Source organism: Penicillium citrinum (assembly GCF_028827155.1).
Source record: "Penicillium citrinum strain IBT 23319 chromosome Unknown utg000002l:1.0-3833315.0:1.0-3834789.0, whole genome shotgun sequence".
NCBI classification, from domain to species: Eukaryota; Fungi; Ascomycota; class Eurotiomycetes; order Eurotiales; family Aspergillaceae; genus Penicillium; species Penicillium citrinum.
Window position 1 is genome coordinate 2,309,633 of NW_026622687.1, and position 26,424 is coordinate 2,336,056.

Consider the following 26,424-nt stretch of genomic DNA (forward strand, 5'->3'; position numbering starts at 1 on the left):
TAGGTATCATGGCGCGGCTTCAGCTTCTGAAAAGGAAACCGGCTTTGAAGTCGCAATGAGACGAGGGTCAGTCGAGATTTGCGATTGATGGTCGGTGTTGAAAGAAGTCGCGAGGGTATCCTTTGACGAGAAAGCGGGACGATTCAAGAAAAAGCGAGTGTAGTCAGCGACAATATATTGTATTTCGCGGGATTTGCAGATGCGACCTCTCTCCTGGAACCAACACCGAGGGAAAGTTGTCAGTCGCGAGTTGATGAGTCTGATGAGACGATGCGCTGATTCACGCGAGCTCTCAGATTCGGCCGCGGCTCCACTTTTAGCCGCGCGTGTAGCGTTTGGGTCGTCCGCTCTACACTTCATTCTGTAGCAAGGTAGTAAGTCCCATTCTACAATAATTTAAAATAGCCATGAACTTTCAATTAGTTGGAAAAGTAGCTTGCAGTATTACTGATTGTTTTTGTAGCATTTAGTTTACAAGAAGCTCAGTTATTTGAGATATTTGAGTTATTCCATTTCTCGTATTCGCTATCTACCAGGTATCGACGAAGTCCCATAATGAGGTATTTACCAGAGAAGAAAAAAAATAAGCATGTACAAAGCCATCAACCAGGTAAACCATAATTAACGAAAGTCGAGAAGGAAAGATTATGTGAAGAGTAGAAAAAGGGGTCAAAAGTAAACCGGAAGAGGGGGAAAAGGTCAAAGCCAAGCAGTAATATCACCAAAACATGAAGCAACCTTGCAAGCCAAAATATTTTCAGAAAAGAAATCCACAAGAAATGAAGAAGAACAAGATAAAGCAGAAAAAAAGCCCAAGTCCGCAAGCAAAATCCTTTTTATCCACAAAAATCACAAAATGCACATCTCACAATGATATAAACTCCGACGCAAACCGTCCTGTATATGGGGCGCTCTCATATGTTGGTATGATATGGTAATCAGAGCCATTCAGTCATGTAGTCATTAAGTCCCATCGCTATCTTTATATAGCGACGCTTTTCACGTAACAATCCGGGGCCAGCCCGACCGATCGATTTAGGAAAGGTGGGCAAGTGGTGAACCGTGAGGGTGTGGGTGACCCAAAGAACCAGTGCGGAATGGCAATGACCTATTAGCCGTATCAATGGCGGACTGTTCGGAGGGCATTCCATGAAGATGCGTTGGTGGGGCCATCGGCATGCTGTATGGCATCGATGTATGAGCCATAGGCTGAGTGGTTGCAGGTGCATTGTAGCTCACGGGACTGAAGATGTCCTGTCGGAACGTTGGGGTCGACCAGTGTTGGTCAGGTGTAGAGGATGGGTAAGATGGTTGAGATGGGTAGGCGAAGACAGAGACGTCATGAGGGCTGATCATTTCTGTCGTCACGGGAGTACTGAGCATACTCTGGGAGAATGAGTCTTGATACTGAGGTGGGGTGGCATAAAATGGGCGATCGCGAGCTTCGAAAGGTAGAGGCTCTGCGAGGGGAAAGTTGCCAGGCAATGAGCGAGAAACGCTCATTGTGTCGATGGGAGTGGCAAGGGGAGCGGATTGCTCGACAGATGAGCTGGGGGTTAGAAGACCATCTTTGATGTGCTCTGTATCCAGGACTGCGGTAGGACCATCGCTAGATTCCTCTTCCTCGTCGCCCTTAGGGCTAGGTCCACGGTTCATCACGTAGACGAGAGTGCTGCCATCGATCTCACCACGCTCCCATTTCTCTTCCATCTTGCGAACACGAAGGATCTCCAGGATGATATCCACATGGGAGGGGTGCTTCAAGCTGCGCTTGGTGTCGCAAGCGACTTCCTTCAACTTATCGGCTGTGATTCCGTAACCGCCAAGTTTGCGAATGATGTGAAGAAGAAGCTCGATGCGGTCTATTGGCCGTCATGTTAGTATTTTCAATAGGTTTAGATCTTGTGATCAGAACGTACATTCTTTGCGCAGGTGGTCTGGCTCTTTGTGCATGACACCTGGGGGCCACCACTCGGGCTTGGTCTTTTCAGGATCACCGGTAGTACCGGGAGCAGATCCAGCTGGAGGCTTGCCTCCGTTGTATGGGTGTCGGACCTGCTTGCGAGGCTCGATGAATTTGATAAAGGCTTTGGCGACCATGCGGCAGTTGAGCTGTTGGAAATGCTTGAGGGCACCCTCGTAGTAGTTGAGGATTTTTGTAGAGTCTCCAACACGGATAGAAGTTGTCTCATTACCCGCAGGAGAGTAGTCGTCACTGTCAGAGTCATCGGCCAAGCGGCTGTTGTTGGTCATAGACGCCGGGGCATTGCCACGGCGGCGTCGAACACGCCGAGGGGATGCTAGCAATCAATCAGTATTAATTCGCAGAGGTCAAGGGCATTAAGACGTACACCCAGCCATGGGCTGGTGGAAACCGATCTTCTCACCCAGTGTTTCCAGGAATGCCTGGCGAACATCGGGAGTGAAGAGTGTGGTATTCTGTTCCATGATGCTGGCGGATTCCTCGCAGCCAAGCTTGCCTGCGCTGTCGATATAGATGAGAGCATAGTGGGCGAATGGAATATGACATGAAGATTGAGAAGACATCATAGGCTGATTCAAATGTTAGATTATATCCCGAAGAAAAGAAATCCCATTCTGTTCCAAACAACTTACAGGAGGAACGTCCCATCCGGGTGGTCCTTCGAGAGCAGAGGCCGAACGCTTCATGGCGCCGCTGGTGGGGTTGGGATTATGATAGACCATTTTGCAAGAAGGAACTTGGTCCTGCTGGACTAATGAACCTTTCGAGCTTCGAATCTTTTGTAGAGCAACCGAAGATAATTGCGTTGTATCGAGTTGAGAGCACTGGAAGTGATCAGAGTCGGATTGGCCCTTCTTATAGATCGGGTAGACCGCTCAGTTAGGACTGGTGCAGAAAGAATGTTAGCTTCTCGCACTCAATTTTCCATTTTTCTGCAATATCCCAAGTCTATCCACTCAATTCAACCCCAAAATGGACACTGGCAGTTCGCCAATATCCAACGGTCAGCGCTTCACCCGCTGTTCCCCGTCGGGTGGCGGTAAGAGAACAAACAGGCAGATCATCGCGGGACCAGGTCAAGTCAAGCTTATTGAGAATGGGACTATATGTGGGATGAAATGCAGACATATACTTACAGAAAGTCGAAAACGAGGTTGACAGTTCGCGGTGATACTCCAATGGTTCGTCGGCAATGCGAGGGGAAAACTGCAAGTATACTAGACAGTTGCTGCTAGCAACCGACGGGACCAATGCAGGAACTTGATACAATTGACGGGTACCCCGGACAGTACTGTAAGGTGTGGTGACACGGACGGGGATGGACCAGTTGGATATACAATATCTTGGAAGGTTGGCTCGATACCTTGGGCACGGTTAGGGCAAAGTGGGGGTTGGTAGTGATTGAAAGGATGAATGAATCCAGAACTCGAAATGGATGAATTTGAAAGAAAAGTTTGGGGGGAAGACGAGGGTGTTTAAATCAAGTACATCTAGAATAGAAAAAAAAAAGGATAAAAAAGGCCTGGGGTAGCGGGCTATTTCAGCGGTCCAGCCAGTTGACAAAGTACCAGAGTGCGAATAACCCCGGAGCGGCCAAATCTGTGCCACATCGAGCATGGATGATCCTTGAAAGTATGGACAAGCCGGGGGATCCCCGACAGCTTCTGATCGCGGTCTGCAGACTGCAGATTGGCGTGATGCAGTTCCAGAGTGCCTTAGCTGCTGCATTAGCGCTGGGTGAAAAAGTCCCGTCCCGATTTGTGATCCCTGTCCGACTATTTGTAGATCGTGGTATTTATGTATTTTTCTGAACTTTTTATTTTTATTTTTTAATCTTTTTCTATTTTATTTTATTTTATATTATTATGCTTTTTGCTTCTTGCCATCGTAGAAGAAAGTCCCTCCCCCCACCCACCATCTCTCTTTTCGGTTCACCTCAGTTATTTTATTATTTTTATTATTATTATATATCTATAGTAAATGTCACCTTTTCTTAGCGTCGGGGCATCCCCCAAAGTAGCGTGGCGTTGTCGATTATCGATCGTCTTCTGCCGGAAAGTGGATGAGTTTTGTCCCACCATCAATATCCCATACTAAATGTATGTGTGTATGTACAAATTTTATGGTATGTATGAAGTACAGCTACCACATTTTTTTTGTCAGATTCTCCGATTGACAACCAAATAGCAAGATATCGATTTGAATTTCAAATAAATCATTCAAACTTGGTTCCATCCCCCTTTCTCCCGTTCTGACGGCGGCCTGAAGCGAAGGATCCACGTAAACCAGGATATTTCTTTGTTTGGCGGGGCAATGCTACCTCCTAGAATTTCATGGAAATTGACCTTCACTACAGATTACGGAGTAAAGTCTTCGTAAACCGGGGCCTGGATTACGTAGAATGTACTTTAGACTGTACTACTTTTTTTTCTCTTTCGTCCGGACGCACACACTTTCAAGCTGTCAGGACCATGGGTCAATTCGCGCAGGTCTTGCCTTGCGTCCCGGCCCACGTAATGTGGGTGCTATTCTTAAGGTGCATGCAGATCGGCTCAGCTGTCGGAACTTCCATAGGTTTATGTCATGAGAAATCTCTATTCTCGTACTGAAGATTTTCTAGCCTTAGACTTTGACTATAGTATGGGCTAGTATTAGTACCACTTGGTTGGAAGGGAGAAGTACATGTATTAGCATCAAAGGTACCAGGAATGGAGTATAACCTTCATGTTTTGAAGTTGCTCCGTCAGATACAGAATACTTTCTCTCCCCCTCCCCCTCCCCGGGGCCTCTTACTCCTCGGGACGCCAAAAAGGCCGTGCTCGATCGTCGGATCTTAGGAGGATGTGACCCGGCACTAGTTCGAATTGTGGCAGGGTCCCTCTCGGCCAATGCGAAGGGCCCCAACAACCTCTGCCACATTGGTTGAAGGGGCTGTCATTCCCACGAACCTATCAAAGTGCGGTTTGTGCGTGGCCCAACACCCTGGATCCTGGGAAATCTTTCCAGTCTGCCTAGGCTCTAATTCTTTTTGTCCCGGCTCGCTCTTTACATTGGTTGAGCAAGATAACCATCCGTTTGCCCCTCCCTTGTAGATCCTCCATATCTCAAACCTGACAGGAGTTCGCGGGGAGATTCAATGGGTATCAGAATCTGTTAAAACGTCCCAACATCATGTCAACATCATACAGATGTTCAATATCATCTCAGGGGAAGTGAACCCCTGAGATCAGACCCTCCAGTCTCTGACCCATAACTAGATTAAGGCATTTCGAAAAGCACAAAAACCACAAATCTCTTTTTCATTAGTACGTATGTACGAAGATACGAAGTATGTAAGTAAAAGATAGCAGGCTCGCCAATTGATTAGCCGCGGGCAAGCCGACCGCCCGTTCTAGCACAAATCGAGACAAGGCTCAGGTTGACGGCAAAAAGACCAAGTTCTCCTAATACATATGCTCCGTTCAAGTTGATGAGGACAAGGGGCAACTGGACTGTACATGTTTACCGGGGATAAGCGTCCGGTCGCAAAATGGGTCGACTGTATCTACCAGGCCCGGTTAAGCGCCGTACTTTTGGACAGCTTCTTTGTTGCTTGACAGTCCAATCAGCGTCTCACGCCCGGTCCGTGTCGACCATGTCCAATCTACTATGTACGATGTCACCCACAGTAACTACTATGTATGCACATATGTACCTAAAAACTAGTTAACCAGTTGGTTATGGTACTCACGTACATACATAGTTAAGACGAGAAGCTCCGTCATATCCGGGACCACTTTTCTAATCTCCCACTTGAAACTAGTTTCCCTCTGGGTGGATTTTTGGGAGACAAGTTGGGCCCTAATGAAGTACCAGAGAGAAGGAAACATCTACCCAAGCAACTGTCAGCGTGATAATCTCTCGGGATTTGCATCATTTGCGGTTCATCGGGACGAGGCAACTAATTGACTATCGACCGTAGCCTACTTACTATTATCTCTCGGGGCCGCTATAGTTCTGGGGCTATACTATGTATACATGAAAATGTCAAGCATGAAAATTCAAGTGTATGAAAACTCTTGCCACTACTGACAATCCAATTTATGCGCCAGATTGGGATGAGTTGCATGCCCCTCCCACGCAAACAATCTGTTCCTGCGCAGTCTGATCTCTCTTTTTTTTTTTTTTCAGGTAGATGAACATGACAGTTATCGTTTCGGTTCATCTGCAGCTGGTCCCCATCCAGTCACATCTTTAGTTTGTCTGGGATGATCTAGCCTACCACTGTTTCTCGTCACAGATTCGTTGACGATGACTAGAGTTAATGCACATACACTTAATCGTCCTACTGGCGAGTATCAATGCTCCCACAATGTCTAAAGGTTGACCAGAAGACACCTTTGTAGTAGATCCCATAGAGCCGTGCCCTCTTATCCTTTTGCTCTTTCGAGGACCTCGAATAAGCCATGATTTCCTATCTTGGACGAAACGAGGCGAGACTTGTACTTTGTTCTATTTGTCATTAGATTATACCTCAATATTGGAATCCTCCGATGTCAATCACACTAATAGCAACGACTCGACGCCTACTCCACCCGGGGTTGCAAGGGGGATTTTCAAGAGTCTTTGTTTGTGGTCCCGCAAACCCACGCTCATCCTGTGCCCCGAGTGGTCAGTTTCTATTCCTGTAAGACTACAGTATTTGCTTTTGTTTTTGGCATTCAATTTTTCCTGTTGTGGAATCTCACTTCGGTTCCCACCCCACCACCATCGTTCACTAATGCGTATTCGGTCTGCCCGTTAAAATGCCATGTTGCCTAACAAAGAAAAAAAAATTGGGGGCTAACGGGCAGCCCGAAATTATGATGATGATCATGTCTCTCTCCTGTAGTATTCGCAACGATTGCGGATGGGCGCGAAGATCAGGGCTAGACCCAAGGTTGTATTGACCAATCAGCTTGCTCGGTTGACAACGCACAGATATCTTCAGCCACAACGTGGCACAGCAGGTGTGCATATGTTGTACATTCTCATACATTTAAAGTGTCCGTGTACTTCCATGGTGAGCTGAACTAAACCACCGCCACACTTAACGATTAGACAGCACTTCGTCCGCAGATTAAACTGCAGGGAAGGGCCCTGTCAGACCGCTGCCTCGGACCACCCTTCATGCGCCATGATGCTTTGACTTTCCACTCTCTTCCACTCTTTCGAAAGGTCTTTTTGAGAGGGTAAAGATGCTGGAGTTTATTGCGTTCAACTCCAGGTGGCTCGCCTTTTGCCAGGCTTGGCGGTCTCAGGTCCAGAAATAATCACCAGAGTTGATTAGCGTTGTTAGAACAAACATTATTCATGTCCTCAGACAGTCCGCTTTTACCGCCAGATCTAGAAATCGACTGGAAAGCGCCGGAGATGTTCGGTTGGCAGCCATACAATCACCCTGAAACTACTAGGTGAGGCACTGGTCTTGGCCGGGGAACTGGATGTGGCAGCGGGCGAGCACTGATGGGGCTGTCTGGAGAGGGGGTGTGGGGGCGGGAGATGAGGTATGTACTATGTACATAGGTGTGGGATGAACTGGATTGGAGTTTAAGGAGGGCGGATATTGCAATTCTTCCTTGATCTGCAGAAGATTCCTGTCTGTGTCCGTGCAATTCTGGAACGGCGGCGCGCGAGAGATGGCTCACCGCTGGAGTATACAAGGCCAACCAAAGTACATACTACGCACTTCATGCCATCTTTGCGTACAATGTAAACCACAACTTCCTTTTTTGAGAGGAAGAGAGGAATTAGGAGGTCATGGCCAGCATGAATGACCTCGTATCGATCGAAGATAGGGGTGAGCTTTGGTATTGCGATCTGAGGGCTTGGTCAAGGGATAGAGGCCAAAGTTCAGTTCGTCCATGATCGAGACCGTCGTTTCTGAAGTCTATGGATGAAATAGTCGCCAAAGGTACGAGTTACATCGAGGCAACCGTCTTATTGGAAGTTTATCGAGGGAAAGAACACGACGCATGAGGCAGACAGAGACCTCGTACTGTAGTATGCCTGAAGAATATCCAGATCATCACTTGCCGTACTCTATTTGATTTCTCGGGATTGAGACAGGCACTAAGCTGAATTAGATTAATGCACCGGAGGAAAATAACCGATGCAGCCATGTGCACGATCGATCAATGATGAACATTCATCGTCCATCGATCGGAGTGGTATTTGGGACCTCGACGTCATGGAAGAGTCTGGCGTCAGGCTCGCCTTCAGCCATGGAGGGGCTGCTTTGACCAGGAAACAGATAATTTGACGGGGGGGGTTCATTTGTGTGTCAGCTGGATGAGCTAAGAGCGGCAATAGATTTGCGGTGCTTTTGTTATAAAGTCTATAATTGGACTATATCAGGGGACAGGCGTATTCTCCACTAAGAGGAAGTGGATCTATGAAGAGCAATAACCAGTCACAGTGAACAAATTGCTCCTCTCCAGAAGCCATCGGCCCGCGGACTCTCGGACCGGAGACGCTAGTCAACTAGCGAGCTGTCAAAAGGCCCCGACTGTATGGAGCCTACTCCACCCGAACCCAGGGAGAAGGTCCTATCATCGATCACCCGCCTCCAGGAACCGTCCAAGCCTGGAATCTGCCCGCCAAAAATGCGTGCGTGTGACCTTGATCTGACATCTACAAGACGAAGCGAGCATATGGTATCTAATCTTGGGGCTGTTTCATGAAGCGATCCCACGCTCGCGTGGCTTTGATCACTGGGATTCCTCGTACTCAATACGTTGGCAAAGTACGGCAATTTCCAGAAGTACAAAGTTATCACTAGTTAGTTTTAAGGGCCGACGATCTAGGAGAATTATTTCTATACGGAGTAGTGAGGCAGCCAATGTTCATGCAAGCTGCTGCGTAAGCTCTCTCCCCCTTTTCCTTCGTTAGTTGACCCATGGACTCTCGTGTCAAGCGGCAACGAAGTCTAAATAGATTCTATTGTTTAACAAGAGATAACGATTCTTCCCGATGTGGCTCGGGACTTGAATGCTTCTATCTCAGTAGGCAAAAGACACATCATGAGTAATATAAAATTCGAAATACGGAGTCAACAATGACAAATTATAACCCCAGTCGCAACCAAAGAAGCAAGACAGCCTGAAATCCCAATGAAACAGCATTACCCAATAAATGCATCACTATAATGGCCCGGCCCGCGGAAGTACTGCGAAATTTTCCCAAACTTATCGACAGCCCTACTGCAGCCTACCTTTGTCTTCTTTGGGACATAGGGCCCTGCATGGCTATTGAATATCAACACCGAGTATTGAATTAAAGGATCATAGATGCAGCAATATCACCATGATTAAGTACGTGGCTTTGGACTTCTTAGTTCCCTGATACCCACCGCTGCATCAGCACAATGCAACCTACTCCGTATTCCCTCGTACATTTGTTCGATCGGGACGACCCAAGAGATGCGCATTTGCCCCTGTCCCTTGGAACCACTGTGCAGCCCACCGCCCCAATGGGACGGTCTGCCAGCCTCATCATTACCGATATAACTCAACTCGAAGTCTGTTCTCACGCTGGTAGCCTAAGCGGGTACTGCGGGTATAGGAAAGGGGAAAACCCGGGCCGCTCGCAGAGCTCGACCGCGTGGAAAATGACACTTGGTCCTTGCTCACGTCGAAGCTTGTGTAGAAAGTACGATGTTCACGGCCCTTTTTTGCCCTTTTAATACCACCACTGCTGCACCATGACGCCGGTTCACTATGGGGCTGGAGTCTAGTGGGCCTGGGCCTTGGGATCGGCCTCGCTTGGAGTGGCTGCTAAATGGCGTTGAGAATGACCAACACCCTTGCTTTGAGGTGAACGGGAAAAGGAACTCATGCGTTCTTCATTTATCAATCTCCACATGGATACCGTTCGCAGAAATTGCGGACTGGGAGCGGGAAGGGGTGCCATGTGCTTCGAGAATTTGGTTTGTGGATGCATGAAATTGTGGATGAGTATACTTCATAAACACGCAGAATGTAAGTTAGTACTCCATAGTGAACTCTTCCGCAGAAGCAGGCCACTAGCACACTTTCGAATTACACTTTTGAACCCTGGCTCACATCCTTCGTAGATGGATCATCCACAGAATACCGCACAATGGGAGAGGGACCACATCCCAGGGATCCCCGTCCCAGTTACCTGGATACCTAAACTGGGGACCCGCGCTCTCCCACAGCCCCGGGGCAAATTCCACTTCATCCCGACTTTCGCACTGATCTCTCATTGATCATCGCAGCTCGCCTGGCCCGGGCCTTCATTTCTTAGCCAATAATCATGGCGTGGGACATCGCACTGTTCATGCCCTAATTCTCAACGCGGTAATGGTGTAAACCTTCACATTACGCTAAAAGGTTCCCCGTGGCTTCATTTTCAAAAGCTTCCTGTACACCGGGAATACCCACCAGACTGGATAATCGATTTTGCCATGCTATGCATAATCGACGGCCCGCTTTACAGTGCTGGCACTGAACTCAGACGGGGCGACCATTCCGTCGTTCCAGTAGAGCTAATTGTATATCCACTCATCCACAACCACATTGTTTACCAGCCTCCTACTGGCCGAGCTCGAACGCAGGTTAGAAATACAAATGCACGGCACTGCAACCGCGGACAAATTGCCCGAAGGAGATAACGAGATCATCTCTCGAGATCTTCCTCTCCCCCACTTCCGATCGAAGGGTGCACTTACACAGTGGCTGAAACAATGTCATTGTGCTTGACGATTGTTGGCTTTTCGTCCAATTTCTTGAGTAATGCGTTTCTTGGAAGCCAATCATAGAGCCAGTTCAAACCCTATCGCCAAAAGAATTCTCACACAGCAATCAACTACGACATCAATTGGTAAAATTGTCAATCAGGATTTTCCCCAATCCCAGCAGCCTGGAATGAGTTCCCACTTTGTCGGGGAGGCCCGGCCCACGCGAGCGATCGGTGGCTGGAATAATGGATATTTTCGCTAGAAGAGAGGTGGCCCTAATGAATGACTTGGTTTGATTACAAAAATGACAGTCACATAGGGTTCTTCTGGGGAAAATCTTCCGCTGGTTTCCCACGGAATGCTACTAGAAAACAGCTGAAAATCCCAAACGGTATCCACTCTCCAGCCCTCCCACTTCCATGGATCAATATGGAGTAACGAGGATGTCCTTATTCGTCTGGGGCAGCTCGAGCACGCGGCTTGATGAATCTGTGCTATCTGCAAGATCGAACTCCCCGATGCAAGGTACTCAGATCGTTCATCAATGCGGAGGCAACCTCACCCTGAAAGTATATCACGACGAATCAAGCCAAAGAAATGTAAGAAGAACCGTATCCCCATAGGCAATTTTGAAATCAGAAATCCATCGGGATTTGAACTCAGGAATCCACGGACCTGGTCTCCGTCGCGGATCATATGCATCAGGTCAACCCTTCATAGTACTGGGTCCCGCGGGTATGCAACTAAGAAGAACGAAGGATGTTCCCCTCCCACTACATCTGCGGCGTGAGCCCCTCCTTCTCCACCGTGTCAGGGCTGAGACCGATCTCACGGTGCATTAAGAAACCCGAGCTTTCACCGTCTGGTGTGGCCTGGAAACCGAGTCCATGCAAATCATACCCCATAACCTCGTCGCAAAGCATATTGGCAGACGCTGTGTAACGTCCCCCGTACAATTGTAGTGATCTCTGGGGAAAGTTCTGAGTTGATCAGATGTGGGATAATGAAGAGGCTAGCTGAGCTTCGGCACCGTGTACCAGGTTCGACAAATGCAGCTACTGAGTATGACGAGGGCAAATTCACGGACCTCGTTGGTGGCTACTCTCACATCCTTGTTTTCGTCTGCAGACACAAAGTACTCTACATAAGGAGCCACTCTAGACCAAGCATAGGTGGAGGTAAGTAGCTAGTTAGTATCGTGTATTAGTATCGAGACTTTGGTCCATCATCAAGTACGTACCTGATGGGGAAAGTGTACAGCGTCATACAGCCAGCTCCACTCGGCTTTCGACGAGGGGAAGAAAATCAGAGAAAGTAGATGAAAAGAAATTTTCAATCGCTCGGGAGTATTCGGCATTGGACCCGGCGCACAACACAAGTAGATATTAAACGAAACTGTCTCATCGACTGATCAAATGCCCCAGAAAGCGCAAGCAGATAACGTCGATTGAGTGTCGTCGTAAACTTACCATGAGAGATTGACCTGCCATCGAAATAGGCATTTTTTGGACCTCTACATGACAGAACGGATATAGTCAGATTGTCTAAAATCCCGGCCTCGGAGGATTCCTATTGGATCATCGGCGAACTCAGTCCCATTTGATCAGACTGGGGAACGCATTCGACATTTCCGCGAAGGCTAAGCACTGACCCCTGCCTTTGATCCCCTTGCCTGGGCCATCGAAAGCTGAAACGAGCTTCCTCCAGGCGAGAAGGGATTGCTCTCCGGGCCGGACTTCCATCATAAGTACATACATACATACATACTATGTGTATAGACACCATGAATGGCAAATCGGGTAAAAGGTGGCACCAGGTGCTAGTTGGTATTATGGAGTAACTGTTGTTCATATCGAAGATGTGCATAGTAAACGCACACAAAAGTATATGACATGCAACATTTGTACCACATGAGATCTGATTTATTGAATCCATCGCTGTCGTGTGGATACAAATCCCTCCGTCTAAACTCAGGAACAATGCAACTACCCACGTCGTCCAGTTACAGGACGCAGGCATCAAGATTAGATTATTCAGTTGCACTACCCCTTCCAAGATCCTTTAACTTCATTGTTTACGTACTACAGTAGTTGGCCTCTCTAAAGGGAGAGGTATCATGTCAATAAAATCAGAATTCGCCTCCTGCTAAGCCTACATCAAAGTTAATCGTAACTCACATGGCGAATGAAAGAAATTTGCCAGGTTCTCCTGGCTCCTGCATATTCAACTACTAGCCATGGCATAGCCAATCTACAAAGACATACTAGTATGTGCTTGGTACAATTTTTCACTGCAGTGCTTACAATTCAGTTGCATATGTTTATCGCCGCGTGGAAGGATCTTGTCCGCAGAAACTATGCATATACGGAGACAGTACATAATATGTACATATGTACACCAAGTACTCGACGTGAGCCTCCAGCAAGGGATACTGTTGCCACTATTGATGGCGTACAGGCAGACTGTATTTTCCCGTAGAACCCATACACCACCAGTTCACGTATATCATTGGCGACGTCTTTAAATTGCCATGTGATTTATTCTTAGAAATCTTTCAAACTGACCCTCACCAAAACCCTATTAAAACTGCAGCAAACTGTCGGGTGGCGGTTACAGGTATCCCATTTGGGCTGTATGGGAACTTATCCCTGCAGGATAATTGAATTGTGAATCTGTGCTTCAATTCGCTTCAAACCATTCGCAGAAACTTCAAGTTCCATAATGCGCCAAAGAGAAAAAAAAATTCCAGGCTAATGCCAGTGCATTTGGTGTCTATTAGTATAGTATGCTTGTGCAGGGTACGTGGCGTAGAGACAACTGGCAGGGATTGTTCACCGCTACTAACAACCCGCCCCCAAATATCTTCAATTGACGCTCAGAGAATGGACTTTTTGATATCAAGATGACACCGCCACGTTTGGTCCTCGACGCTACTGCAGATATACCCTGTAGAAACTAACTGGATTGCAAAGGTTCCAATCGGAATTACTATGTCATTCTGTATATGCAAACTAATGTTTTGTTGTCGTTTTCCGCTCGACACCGACAATCCTGTCCAATTTCTTCTTCGTTCTCCCTATGTGCTTTTGTTCAAAGGTGGGTTATGCACAACATGAAACAAAGCGAAATGACACTGTACCGACGGGAGTCACGAAATCGTTTCCAAGAACAAGGGGGCAGGGGAATTTGTCAACCAAAAATCAGACTAAAAAAGCACTTTTCTGAGTTACCAGGCAACATCGCACGCCAATCACTCGCCATTGATCGGGTTGCATCAGAGGCGCCAGATAATTGAAACACAGGATAGCTAGAGTGAAAGGGGGATAGATGGCGTAGTTTGTCTTGCGTAAGAAGAACTTGAACACCTTGACCATGATTGTTGCGACTTCGTCCTTTGTCAGGGGGTATACGGGGACAAAATGACTGGGGTATTGCATTCGAAGAGGTACATGCTGTCTTCCACATTGAAGAATTGGCCACCAATGCAGACAGCCACCGCCACACGCAGGACCTTTCGACGCAATTGAAGATGACCAGGACAAGCAGGCAAGAAGCATGATCCATGCAGGCGGCTTAGTATTGGACGCTTTGAATCCAGACTGACCCAGCGATCGGCCCGAAGAGCTCAAAGTAGGTCCGGCTTCCCCGAGCCATTCAAATTACAGCGACTCGACGCAATCTGAGATGCAAACTGACTGGAGGCCCCTTCACGCATGACGCGTGAGCTTCATCAGTGCTGGTCAATAGTCGATCTGTATTGGCGCTATTGGGAGGAGGTAGCAATGCTATCGCCATCCAACAGGCCCGCTTCCTTGGCAAGCTCGTAAAAGTGACCACCACGCTTGATCAGCTCGGCAGGAGTGTCAAATTCAGCTACTCGACCCTTGTCCAGAACGACAATTCGATCAGAATCAATAATCGTGTTGATACGGTGCGCAATGGTGATAATAGTGCGGTCCTCAAAGATGCTGCTACGCAGCGTGCGCTGCAGAAGTGCGTCGGTCTCTACGTCCACTGCCGCGGTTGCCTCGTCCAGAACCAGGATGTTGCTTGGGGTTAGCAAAGCTCGGGCAAGAGAAACCAGCTGGCGCTGGCCTTGACTGAGATTGGAGCCGCCTTCTTGGATCTGCGTGTCAAGCTGGCCATCCATCTGGGCAATATGCTCCTTGAGTTTAGCATGGTCTAACACAAAGATATTAGTATCGAATCACTTGGAACCTTTGTTGAGATGATCATGGTTTCATACCTAGTACGCTCCAAAGTTCGGTGTCATCATGAACGTGTCGAGGATCGAGGTTGTCACGTAGAGTGCCCTCGAACATGGCAGGATCCTGAGGAATGATAGCCAGGCGACCACGGAGATCGAATAGACCAGTCGTCGAAACGTCGAGCCCATCAATGCTATAAACATGTTAGCTGAAATGAGCCAAGATTATAATATGTAAAAATGAGATCATACCTAATACTACCACTATCGGCTTCGATAATTCGGAACAAAGCCAAAGTTAGAGAGCTCTTTCCAGCACCAGTCCGACCGACCACTCCAATTTTCTCATGGGGCTTGATATCAAGATTGATGTCCTTGAGAACCAAGTCAAGACCAGGGCGGTAACGGGTACTGTAGTTATTGAACGATACGGCACCTTGAGCGGGCCAGCCGATGGCAGGGCGACGCTTGAAGATAACTTCAGGAGCTTCACTGGGCAGGTTGGCATACTCCAGAACTCGCTCGACAGAAACGATATTGGTCTCGACTTCAACAGTTTGACGAACAATCCAGTTCAAAGACTGCGTTATTTGAAGAGCATAGGACATGGCCAGACCGACCATACCTGCCGAGAGGCCGGTGCCAGTTGCAATAGAGATGATGGCAAGACCGGCAGAAGCCAGGATGATGATAGAACCAATAAATTCCAGTCTAACAGCAAGCCATCTGTTAGCGCTAATGGATGGGAAATAAGCACGAAGATTTGCGTCCATGCGCCATTCGTTCTCAAGCGCGAAGCGATTTTCCTGCTTGTAGGCACGGATAGTACAGATGCCACCAAGGGATTCTTGGAAATGAGCATAGATAGGACTGCGAGTGACACTGTCCAGACGCTTAAGCTCACGAGAGGTTCGCAGGTAGTATTTCTGGTAACTATGGTATACCCAGCCCAGCGGAACAACGAACAGCAAGAAAGCCGGCGTGGAGGTAGCGATGACAGCCATTGTGAAAAAGGCGCGAGCAGAGTTGGCGAAGAGCATATTGAAGGTACGCGCAAGTACCTCATCAACACGGTAAACGTCACTGGAGAATCTGTTCAGGATACGACCGGATGGAGTTGTCTCGAAGAAGCTCATAGGAGAACGGAAAATGGCAAAAGCCATACGCTCGTGCAGTTTGCGAGATGCCTCAATGGAGCAGAAGATCCAGAGAATCAAGTTCTGGACGATGACAAGAAGAGACGAACCCAGACCAAGGGCAAGGTAAACACCGATGAACTTTCCGACGGCCTTGTTGGCTCCACTCGATTCGTTGTACTCGGTCCAGTTCTTCAGCCAGAAATTCGCAAGTACCTGGGCAGTCTGAGCAAGCAGAAGAGCAAGCAAATAGCAGGTGACCGCCGCAATGTTGCTGTTCTTCGCGTATTCTCCGTAAACACTCCATTTGACCTTGCCTTGCTGCGCAGTCTCCTGAGTTTGTTTGCTCTTGAGAACATTCTCTTCGTCTCCCAGCTTGCGCCGTGGGCCCTGCCAAGTTGCAGTACTGGCACGGCGTAATGTAACATGGCTTGTTTTACGCTGAGGATTGCGGCCACTCTTGATGGGAACGAGAGAACCCGGCTGCTCCAACTCTTCGCTGTCAGTTTCCTCGCCATCCTCGATAACAGCGGTTGTTTCAGAGTTCCCGGCACTAGCGAGATCATCATCAGAGGTATTTGACCGCTCATCATCCGACTCTGCCAGATTCGTCTTGACAAGATTGAAGATTTCACCCTTCATTGCCATGAGTTGTTCATATGTACCCTTCTCGATGATAGTCTTGTCACGCAGAAGTCCAATGAAGTCCGCTTCCTTAAGAACAGTGATAGCGTTGGTGGCAAGAATTCTCGTCTTTCCTTTCAAAATACCAGAGCTGCCGAGCACCTTGTTGATGATGTGACGTCCAACGTGCTGGTCCACGGCTGACAGAACATCGTCGAGGAGATAGATATCTGCTCTCGCATAGACTGCTCTGGCAAGTGTCAACCGAGCCTTTTGTCCCCCAGAGAGTGAGATACCACGCTCTCCGACTTCGGTCTGATCGCCATCAGGCATGATCTTGAAGTCGTCGAGAAGGGCGCAGGCCTCGACTGTGAGATCATAGAATTCTGGGTCCCATCGGTGACCAAATACAATGTTCTCACGCACACTGGCATTCATGACCCAAGGGGCCTGGGCGACGTATGCAACACGACCACGCACAACAACTTCACCGTGGTTCTTCCACAGCTCACCTAGAAGCGCCTGGAGTAGGGAAGACTTTCCTGCGCCGACACGTCCGACAACACAGCTGAGTTCACCTTTACGAGCACTCAGATCGATGTTCTCGAGTACCGGAACTCCGGTATAGCGGTTCCAGGTCCATGAAGCATCACGAACACGGACGGACTCGTCGCCAGTATGTTCGACAGGGTCTTCGAAAACAACAGAGTCGGTTTGCAATTCTTCCGCCGTAAAGTATTCTACCAGACGCTTCACAGCCACGGATGACTCAATGACAGATGTGATAACCATCGGCAAGATTGACAGCGGGAATGTGAGCAGATTGAAGAGGGTCAAAGCAGGGAAGACGATCTCAGTAGTCAAGGGTTTATCGCTGGTGAGCACAAAGACAGTGAAGGTCGAGCAAGACACAAGGAAGGGGGTAGACTGCCAGGTGAAATTTGCAACAGACTGAGTTGCTCCAATCTTACGAAGAGTATTAAGCTCGAGGTCATTTCGAATGTGGTTCAACTTGTTCATGAACGCGGTGTTCCAAGCATAGAGCTTGATACTCTTGATGTTGTTGAGAATCTCAGTCATCAGGCGCGTTCGCGAATCTTTGTTTTTCATCTGTGTGATTTGAAGCTTCTTCATCATTCGCGCAATCACACCGTTTAGAGGGATCATGAGAATCATGACACCGACACCCGCAAACATGCTCGGTCCAACAAGCTGGTAAAGCGACACCATGCATAGAGTAATTTGGAATGGGGCAGATAACAGCTGGGTTCCGAATTGAGTCAGATCAGACAGTCTCTGTTGATCCACAGCCATGTGATTGACGATGTCACCAGTGGTCTTGGTGGAACGGCCTTCGCTGGAAAGACGAAGAGCCTTTGAATAGATCAAAGCTGTGAGCGATGATTTAACGCGCATTCCAGTGTCGAAAGCACGCTGGAAATACTGGTGAAGACAGCTTGTCTGGCAGACGGATACAAGGAACATGGCGAGTGCAATCGCAACACCTCTGACAATTGGCTCTGGTTCGTCGCTTTGATAGGAATTGATGAAAGCGATCAGAGCACGTAGAAGCTGTGGCTGAACAAAGGCGAGCATATCACTACCAGACTTGATTATCGTGCCACGAAGGTACGGACCACCAAAAGCCTTGAAGAGGGCGATCCATAGGGATGGTTTCTTCTTGGTAAGTTCCTGGTCCCAAGCCTGGCTCAAATCATCGAGGGTAGCACGAGTGGTGTCACGTCGACGAAGATTCCAGAGGTCATCTTGGGTGAGATAATTATCATAACCAAACTTCATCATGGGGGTCATCCAACTGAAGGTGAGAACAGAGAAAATATCCGCGTAGTTATAAGGGCATTCATCTTCGTCTCCCAAAGCATCATAGGCACTCTTCTTCTTGGGGACAAAATATTCCAATATGAATTCCAACACCCCAAGACCCAGGCTAATGTTGATGCAGACGAAATATGGAAGCTGGTCTATGTAATCTTTGCGATCGACCAGAGAATGCAGCTTGACGGCGTAGACGATGATAAAGAATAACCAGTAGAACAAGACCACGCCATTCGGCTGGCGACTCCTCCAATGCTCGTAATATTGTACCGCAAAGATGATACCGAGAGAAGCAAATGTGAGAAGTGAGGACCAAAATCGGAAGTCGGCAAAGAAGGTCTTCGGTTGAGTCTCGGCTTGCACAGCAGCTTGAAGGGCTGTTACGCAGATGATGGAGGCGAGCAGAACCTAAAAAGATAAGGTGATTAGTATGCTATAATTTAATTCCGGTCTCTATGCGGGTAAAGCTCGGCGAGGATCGACAAACCAGTTTCGCATAGAAATGCCAATTCTTCGAGACAGGCTGCGGAATGCGCTTCTTTAAGAGTATGTACAGAGCAGCTGCGCCGGAAAATATACCCCAAACGGCAACGAAGGCCACGATCGCATCAACGAAGCATGGAGTGATGTGGAATCCGAGCGGACTGAGCGGACCCCAGCCCTCAGCATCACTACAGAAGGCTTGTTGCGGGCGAAGGTTGAGGTGCAAATCCGAGTCGGTATAGGCCTGCGAGTGATTCCCCGGATGGGAGCCCCCCTAGGACCACCTGGGAATTGCCATCTAACATCTTTCAGTCATGCGACAGCGCGCCCCGTTCGTCCTTGCAGTTCAGACAGGAAAGAAGAGAACTTCAAGAGGAGACGGCGGCGGTGTCAAGACGCCTCGCAGGCTGCTTACTAAAAGCCGAGCTTCTGACGCTTTCTAAAATCCGCAAATCCGGGTGCGCGCCCCACTGGATGACTCCACCAAACGTTTACTAGAGTACTCAAGGCTGAGGTAGCTTGGCCACTGCATTGAAAGAGTGCAATATGTATATCTCTTTATGAAATACCAGAATGAGAGAATTGGAAGCATATATTGGAGGGGCCTATTGCCCGTGGGAGATTCATCACGTGATATGGACTTGAAGTGACCGAATGCGGCAGTCAATGATCGGAGAAGACTACCTACATGGACATATTAGTGTATAAAATAGGATATTGATAGCCAATGTCCATTGGCCATCCAGGTAATTGTTGAATTTTATTGTATAACGATAAATCCTCATCATACGTACTCTATGTAAGCTCTAGTGTACATCTTCCTCATGCGCAGGCTGGATAATGGGTTTTCCGTGTTCGGTGGTTGCGAAATATATAGTTCTCGTGCATAGCCGTGAATCGATTGATTTACCAGCTAGTCCAACCCGGAGCCTCATAAGTCAAAATAGTACCATGAAAGCAAATTTTATATGCCAAGAATTACTTTAAATGCTTGCTCGATGAAGTTTGTCCAACCAAAGACGAGTAAACCATATGGCGGCCACGCGATAAAGATGACGCCATTCAGTACACAGATCCATCACGTGTTTCAACGGCCGATCGCGCTTGGCATCAGATTCAAATTGACTCAGGACACTCGATTGCTCTGTTTAAAGATTGATTCAAGCAAATCGACAGTTAGATCTCAAATTCCAACTAATTATCTGGTAGGGACCGAAAATTCCTGCACGGGATTATTGACAGCCCAAGGTCTATTGATTTTCCACTAGCTTGGCGCGTGGTGGATAGCTATGACGCGTGGGTCGAGGCTCCTAAAGCGTGCCTGAGGTTAAAAGGGACTCGACAGACATGGGTTGTCCAGAGGAATGAGTGATGAGAGACTGGGCAAGTCAAGGGCATCCGTTACCATTTCTCTTGAGGAAATACTACGTAGGTTGATCATTAACGGGTTATGGACTGTATACGAGACTTGCACAGAATCACAAAAGAGCATAATACAGTTATCTCTCAGTAAAGTGTTTCAATGAAATTAGTAGGTATTGGTGACATTTACCTCATAGCCTCAGGGTTATTCGTACTATTAATTGTCCATCTTGTGGTCAATTCTCGGAAATCAGACACATCGCCCACTCAGCTCGGCTAATGAAGCATTCGCCGATGCTGGCTATTAATACCCGACCACACATTGAGAGCACACCCGGACATGCGTCAATTATGGAGGCATCGAAAGATCCGGCTCAACCAAGAATCTGGCATTTAGTGGGTCGTGTATCTCAATTTCCTGACATTGGTGATGATGAGAAAGGCTGTCAGGTTTTATCTGGATGCAAAACACTTAGTATACCCAAGACAGATGTTCAAGAGCAATCACAAGGAAACCGATTCTCAGATTTAGGCGACCAGGTCCTTGTATTCAAGTATAAAGGGTTTTTACACGCAATTGACAATGTCTGTTCAAAGCAGCCCTTCTGAAGGATGTCCCACAGGCTAATTTTGCCTAGCAATGTCCCCATTCAGCATTTCCGTTAAAGCAAGGCAACGTCTTTGATATCGAAGATCTTGGTGCAGGGATCAAATGTTTTAGACATGGTTGGAAATTTGACCTTTTCACTGGGAAGGGAGACAGGGGTAGCCACAAGCTTCCTCTGTGGGACATCGAACTACGAGATCCCTGTGTTTCTGAAATCGACGAGAAACTTTCAAGTACAGACAAGGAGGTGTGGGTCCGAAGGCCACCACAAAGCTGAGTACACATCGAGTTGGTCAAGGACAGGACTGAGCTTGTATCAAAATAAGCTGTTGGATTAGCTAATGCATGATTCAAATCAGAATGGAATTCGAGTAATGGCCTAGACCATTTGAAGAGTCTACTGAAAACTCCCAGCCTATTCTTTCACAGTCACTCTGTAGCCCTCTTACTAGACATACTGCATCCGAGCCGATTAGCTCAACCAAGAGCAAGAATGGTGTTCTTGACTAAGGTAATACCAATCTTCGCATACTACAATTTGGGGAATTTTCATCACAATCCGCTGGGGACTCGTAATGATCTCTGTTCAGACTCTTGAAGTCTCACCTTTGACTTTTGTCGGGCAAGAATGGACTCATTTTCGAGCAAGAAATAGAATATCCTCAGTCTACCAGAGCGGTATTTCTGGTGTGTCGTAAGTTCACGAGGTCTGGATAAGCTAGTGGAATTCTAGTGCGGTAACGGAAGTCAAAGATGTTATATTGGTAGTAGTACAAGGAAGAGTCCTTTAATAGTCTGAATGAACTATAGTGGTCACTACAGTCTCTGTCCTCTGAGAGCTAACTGTCGTGTAGTGACTGGTCGATGTTGATGTAACAGGGCATCCGAGCAGCGGTTTGACTTTAGTATCCCAGCCGATGAGTGCATCTGCGTTGCACCCTAACACAGATTGGGTTGATACGAATCAGCTCAAAGAAAGACCATCACAGGACAAAGTACCACCATCACCAGCACTAGGCGCTGCAGAGTTTGTGTAAACACACTTCGAGTACTTATCGCCGTAAACAGTCATCGTCGAGAAGAAGCTCGCGCTCTCTGGGACAGATGACCAGGCTTTAGGCTTGGGACTTCCAACCCCATAGTTGTACCAGTATCCTGCCTGACAAACATTACTTGTTGTGGAAGGCTTATAAAAGGTTCAGATTATAATCCGTCATTATGTTACCAAGAGGCCCATATCGCGAGGCTGCCGCAACCGATGCCCAACCAACAGTACCGGTCACCGTCGCGGTGGCGGTTGCGGTGTCCAGAATGACTTTCGTTATGGTGCTGACTGTGGTACTAGCCGTGGGAGTCTCGGCGTCGTAGATTGCCTTGCCAGCAGACCAGTTTGCTGTAGTATCCGATGGTTGGTCGTCTGCAACGCCGGACCAAACCTCCACCGTACCCGTGATTATAGGGCCTAGTGTGTAGCCATCGACCGCGGAAGCACCTGTTGTATCGCAGCCCACAATATCTAGAGAGGGTACGTTATATTAAATGATGGGTTTGGTGGCTGCTCTTGGATAATCTCACCTCTGCAAGTAGATGAGCATGAACTGGTGGAGCTTGCTGTCACGCATGCAGTGTTGCATGAGCTATAAGTGCTCGTTGAACACTCTTTGGAGATCGAAGATGGATCATTGTCAGGATCCCCCTCAGGTTCGGGGTTATTCGGATTGGAAGGGTCGCGGTTTGGTGCTGCAGAGAAATGTTAACAAGGAATAGAGGTATTTCAAGAAAGGAAATACTGACAATCAACCCCACCGCAGTTTGTAAAGCATGGATGACAAACATGAAAAACGCGGTTCAAAAGTCCAGTGAGCCCCTCCTTACAAGATGTGCCACAAAGCTTGCGATTTGTACATGTGGGTTTTGCTGGCCCAGAGTGATGCGCTACTGGATGATGTCCACCATGATTATCATCATCCCCACCACCTTCTGACGTCGTCTTTGTTCCTCCGGAGCCTGTCTCAACCCCGCCTGTTGATTTACTCAATTTGGAGGTAACTATTTCTTCCGGAGAGGAGCTCGTCGAAGCGGTTGACTGTCCCGGGGAGGGAGTCGGAGCGGGACTAGCCGGCGTCCAAGGGGGTGGATAAAATGGAACGATCGTTCCAGGGTAAGAAGTTCCCCCGTGTTCGAACGGCGGCCAGGTTATGTTGAACGCAGGGTGAATGATACTGGGGGTGGGCGTGAATACCGACGAGTTCACACCAGATGGAATCACCACGTTCCAGAAGGGCACTACATTTCCGTGGTAAGGAGGGATGGAGATAGTCGTGGTAGTCGTGGTTGTGATGTGAGTTGTAGTATTTGTAGTAGTACCCAAGTAAACGATGTTCGTTGGAATGTCAATGCCAACTCCGATTCCTGTGACGAGAGAAGGGTAATGCCAAGTTCCTGGGATTGGGAGTGTCATTGGAGGTAGGACATAAGTGCAGGGCTCGTTGCAAGAGACGTGTCTATCATCGTCCGGTTCACCCCACAGCCGCGGATCAATATAAACAATTCCTGAATCATCGTCATTTGACCCAATTGTATCACTGCCGGTTGAAAGTGCGAGCCAAGCAGCGATCTCACTAGTAAACCCATTCCTTGTTGTCGAATTGGATCGCAATGCGGGAAGATTTCCTTGAGGGGATACTATCTCCACGTTGCCTTTTGTAAAAATATTGTACATCCATAAGTTGTTTGCCAGGTTTGTTTGAATCAAGGACTGTTGGCATGCTCTACAAGCGTCTGTATGACTTTTTCTAACATGGCTTCAATCGCTAACGTTTGCAACAGGGTTGCTTATGATTATACACTTTCTGTTACAAGCGGGCCAAATTCGAAATACCCAGTAGAGTTCTATACTGATTATGCGACTTTTACGAAATAAGTGAAATCAGGGTTTCGTTCAAGATTTTTCGTTCACTTGTCTAGCGATGAACATGGAAATGCATCAATTGTGAAATCTTTCAGACGCGATGCCAATCGCTAAGCATTGAGATGTTGGAAAGGGGAATGTGACAACAGAATTTGATTGCGGTTAGGTGACTACACCTCGTACTAGTATTATTTCTAGCATGCCATACTTATATCCTTATAGCCAGTCTTCATCCCCTGCATAGCGAAAGTTGCGATGGAATCTCATGTCGTCCGTAGAAAGGAATCGAAACTATTTCTGATAATACGCAGACATGTCCTCAATAGGTTCCCTCGACCAGAACCCGAATTCTATCATCCGCCATTCGTCCCACAATAGAAACCCGTATCTCGAATAAGCCGAGAACTGCATGTATTTCCCGGGGCCTCCTTCGGGGTTCAAGGTCATACTGTTCCAGAACTGCAAGCCAAGTGGAGGTCTCGGCAAGTCTAGCCATTCATTTTTGCTTGTTGAGCCTGGACCAAAATCCTGGACAGGACGTGGCCGATATGGATTACTCGATGGATATCGTATTCTAAGTCTCCATGGAAAATGGTAATCCTCGCTGTCAGTTTCCGAAGGTGATCTGAGAATACAATCGGCAGCGCCCACGCCAGTACTCTCGTCGCTATCACTATCCTCATCTTCATGACTATCTTTCTCCTCACTATCTTCCACATCAGTATTGTCCTCTTCATTCTCATTGGAGGATCCATAAGCTCCCTCTTCAGATTCGCTAGACGAGCCGGGGGGGCCCATACCACCGTCGCATTGGAGATTGAGTGTCGGAATTATGCCCAGAGAATTGTTGTTCTCGACCCGGATCGATATCGTGGGCATATCCTCGACTAGTAACTTCGCTAACCTCTTGACCTTGCTCTTGAACAGGCTGTGCCAATAGTTCACCTTCTTCACCAGCTTCTAGCTCGCCGTCTGCTCTCACATCTGTATGTCTCCGAGATTCTTCCGTAGAATCGACGTTCTGAGAGTTCATTTCATTTGAGCTATTCTCAGCTTCGGTACAGATTCCAACGCTTAGCTCTATATCAGAGACGATAACTAGTTGACGAACGTTTTCGTCGGGCTCCTGCCCTTGGGAAATTGCCTCTGGGGATGGCGAACGCTGACAGTTCCAGCCGGACCTTTTCTCTTTGGGCAAAGAAGGTAAGTTGAACGTCTTGGAGTCTAACAAAGCCCGTTCTGATTTCGAGACCGAGTAAATATTCATCAGCTAATCGAGTGCCATTGTCATTTGCATCGCCCGGCAGATAGTGGACAGTCCATATAATTGACTGCCATAGAACTGACTTCCTCCTTCGAGAGAGGCTTTTAGACTGGCTGACCACTTGAGAGACCCATCGTGTAATTTCCCACGGAGTTTATTCACAAATATGAGTTGCCAAAATCCTAGGAGGGCTCGCTGCTCTTCAGACCATGTGGGATTTTTGAATCCATCATCGTACTCCCTATCTCCGAGACTGCTTTTCAAACACCTTTGCATACAGGCCTCGATCAGGAGATGAGCGTGAATATGGACATGATGGGCTAGTCTTATCAACCATCTCATTTCTGATACTGTCCCAGATACACTCGGCAGTAGCGGCACTTCAGACAAATCGAACTCAGAGAGATAATCTTCTGGCGTACGGCATAGGAACGAATTTTTGTGAAGCGACAACATTCCTTGTAGAAGAGCCCGGGTAGGGGACGGGACTTTGGTATTTAAGATCGCATTGCAGATAGCAGAGGCGTTGCTATCGAAAACGGACGATAGTTGAGAGGAGGTGTTGATGAGGCTCCAAAGCGAGCTGAAGTCAGAAGAGTGCTGGAATATCCGAACGAGCAGTTCATTAGGAAGACTTAAGAGGCGGTGATGGACAGCCATCTCTGAACAAAAAGCTTAGGTCTCGAGAATCTCATGATGAAACCACATGGATTCCTTCACCAAGACGATATTCGCCCGGATATCGTCTTGGGATATTAGTTTAATCGTCTTTAAATCTGGTTTTAGGGTCACTACTAGTGACCCAAGAACAGTGAAGCTATAAAAATTAGCTTTACTATCACATAGTATCGGTCATTGAACCGTCGATCACACGGTGTGATCGACCGATATTTCCTGTTGTCGATTTACACCTACTTAAGCAAAGATTCAATATCTCTCAGTCTAGTTTGATCCTTAGAAGTTTTGTGTCTTTATTTTTAACAGCGTCTTCCTTCTTCTACTATTTTTGTATACCGTAGGACAGCTTTAACGTGACTGAGAGACTAATTAATCCACAGTAGGAGATACATCCCCACAGAGCTTACCAAGCCTGATTCTCTCGCAATTTAAAACTCGCTATGAATCATCAGATCGACTCATTTCCCGAGACCAATGCAGAATAAACGAGCTGACACACTATGAGTCAAATGGAAAAGGCTGAGCCTCGCCCCGCTAAGGCGGTGCCCCACAGGCGCATAAAAAGAAGCGGCCGCCCGGCAGTAAAAAGAAACATCGTCATCGTAGGGGCTTC

General features: G+C 47.7%; 7 protein-coding genes across 7 annotated transcripts; 1 reads left to right on the forward strand and 6 right to left on the reverse strand.

The window, feature by feature from the left end:
- Positions 1-6: 6 nt before the first annotated feature.
- N7469_002684 (uncharacterized protein) lies at positions 7-360 on the reverse strand (the record flags this gene model as incomplete). Its single annotated transcript, XM_056641604.1, has 1 exon — positions 7-360. One exon carries the CDS (start codon positions 358-360, stop codon positions 7-9), a length of 354 nt encoding a protein of 117 aa, XP_056504098.1.
- A 675-nt stretch (positions 361-1,035) lies between these two features.
- N7469_002685 (uncharacterized protein) lies at positions 1,036-2,706 on the reverse strand (the record flags this gene model as incomplete). The annotated part of the gene is made up of 4 exons (XM_056641605.1): positions 1,036-1,862; positions 1,920-2,300; positions 2,352-2,553; positions 2,617-2,706. 4 exons carry the CDS (start codon positions 2,704-2,706, stop codon positions 1,036-1,038), a joined length of 1,500 nt encoding a protein of 499 aa, XP_056504099.1.
- An 8,770-nt stretch (positions 2,707-11,476) lies between these two features.
- Positions 11,477-12,205, reverse strand: N7469_002686 (uncharacterized protein; the record flags this gene model as incomplete). The annotated part of the gene is made up of 3 exons (XM_056641606.1): positions 11,477-11,671; positions 11,791-11,889; positions 12,173-12,205. The coding sequence occupies 3 exons, from the start codon at positions 12,203-12,205 to the stop codon at positions 11,477-11,479; spliced, it is 327 nt and encodes a 108-aa protein (XP_056504100.1).
- Positions 12,206-14,466: 2,261 nt separating this feature from the next.
- Positions 14,467-19,806, reverse strand: N7469_002687 (ATP-binding cassette glutathione S-conjugate transporter YCF1; the record flags this gene model as incomplete). Its single annotated transcript, XM_056641607.1, has 5 exons — positions 14,467-14,885; positions 14,950-15,104; positions 15,163-18,914; positions 18,994-19,177; positions 19,784-19,806. 5 exons carry the CDS (start codon positions 19,804-19,806, stop codon positions 14,467-14,469), a joined length of 4,533 nt encoding a protein of 1,510 aa, XP_056504101.1.
- An 896-nt stretch (positions 19,807-20,702) lies between these two features.
- Positions 20,703-21,235, forward strand: N7469_002688 (Rieske (2Fe-2S) protein; the record flags this gene model as incomplete). Its single annotated transcript, XM_056641608.1, has 2 exons — positions 20,703-20,936; positions 20,990-21,235. 2 exons carry the CDS (start codon positions 20,703-20,705, stop codon positions 21,233-21,235), a joined length of 480 nt encoding a protein of 159 aa, XP_056504102.1.
- A 910-nt stretch (positions 21,236-22,145) lies between these two features.
- N7469_002689 (uncharacterized protein) lies at positions 22,146-23,680 on the reverse strand (the record flags this gene model as incomplete). The annotated part of the gene is made up of 3 exons (XM_056641609.1): positions 22,146-22,474; positions 22,534-22,698; positions 22,834-23,680. 3 exons carry the CDS (start codon positions 23,678-23,680, stop codon positions 22,146-22,148), a joined length of 1,341 nt encoding a protein of 446 aa, XP_056504103.1.
- A 480-nt stretch (positions 23,681-24,160) lies between these two features.
- Positions 24,161-25,136, reverse strand: N7469_002690 (uncharacterized protein; the record flags this gene model as incomplete). Its single annotated transcript, XM_056641610.1, has 2 exons — positions 24,161-24,644; positions 24,670-25,136. The coding sequence occupies 2 exons, from the start codon at positions 25,134-25,136 to the stop codon at positions 24,161-24,163; spliced, it is 951 nt and encodes a 316-aa protein (XP_056504104.1).
- Between the last annotated feature and the right edge of the window lie 1,288 nt (positions 25,137-26,424).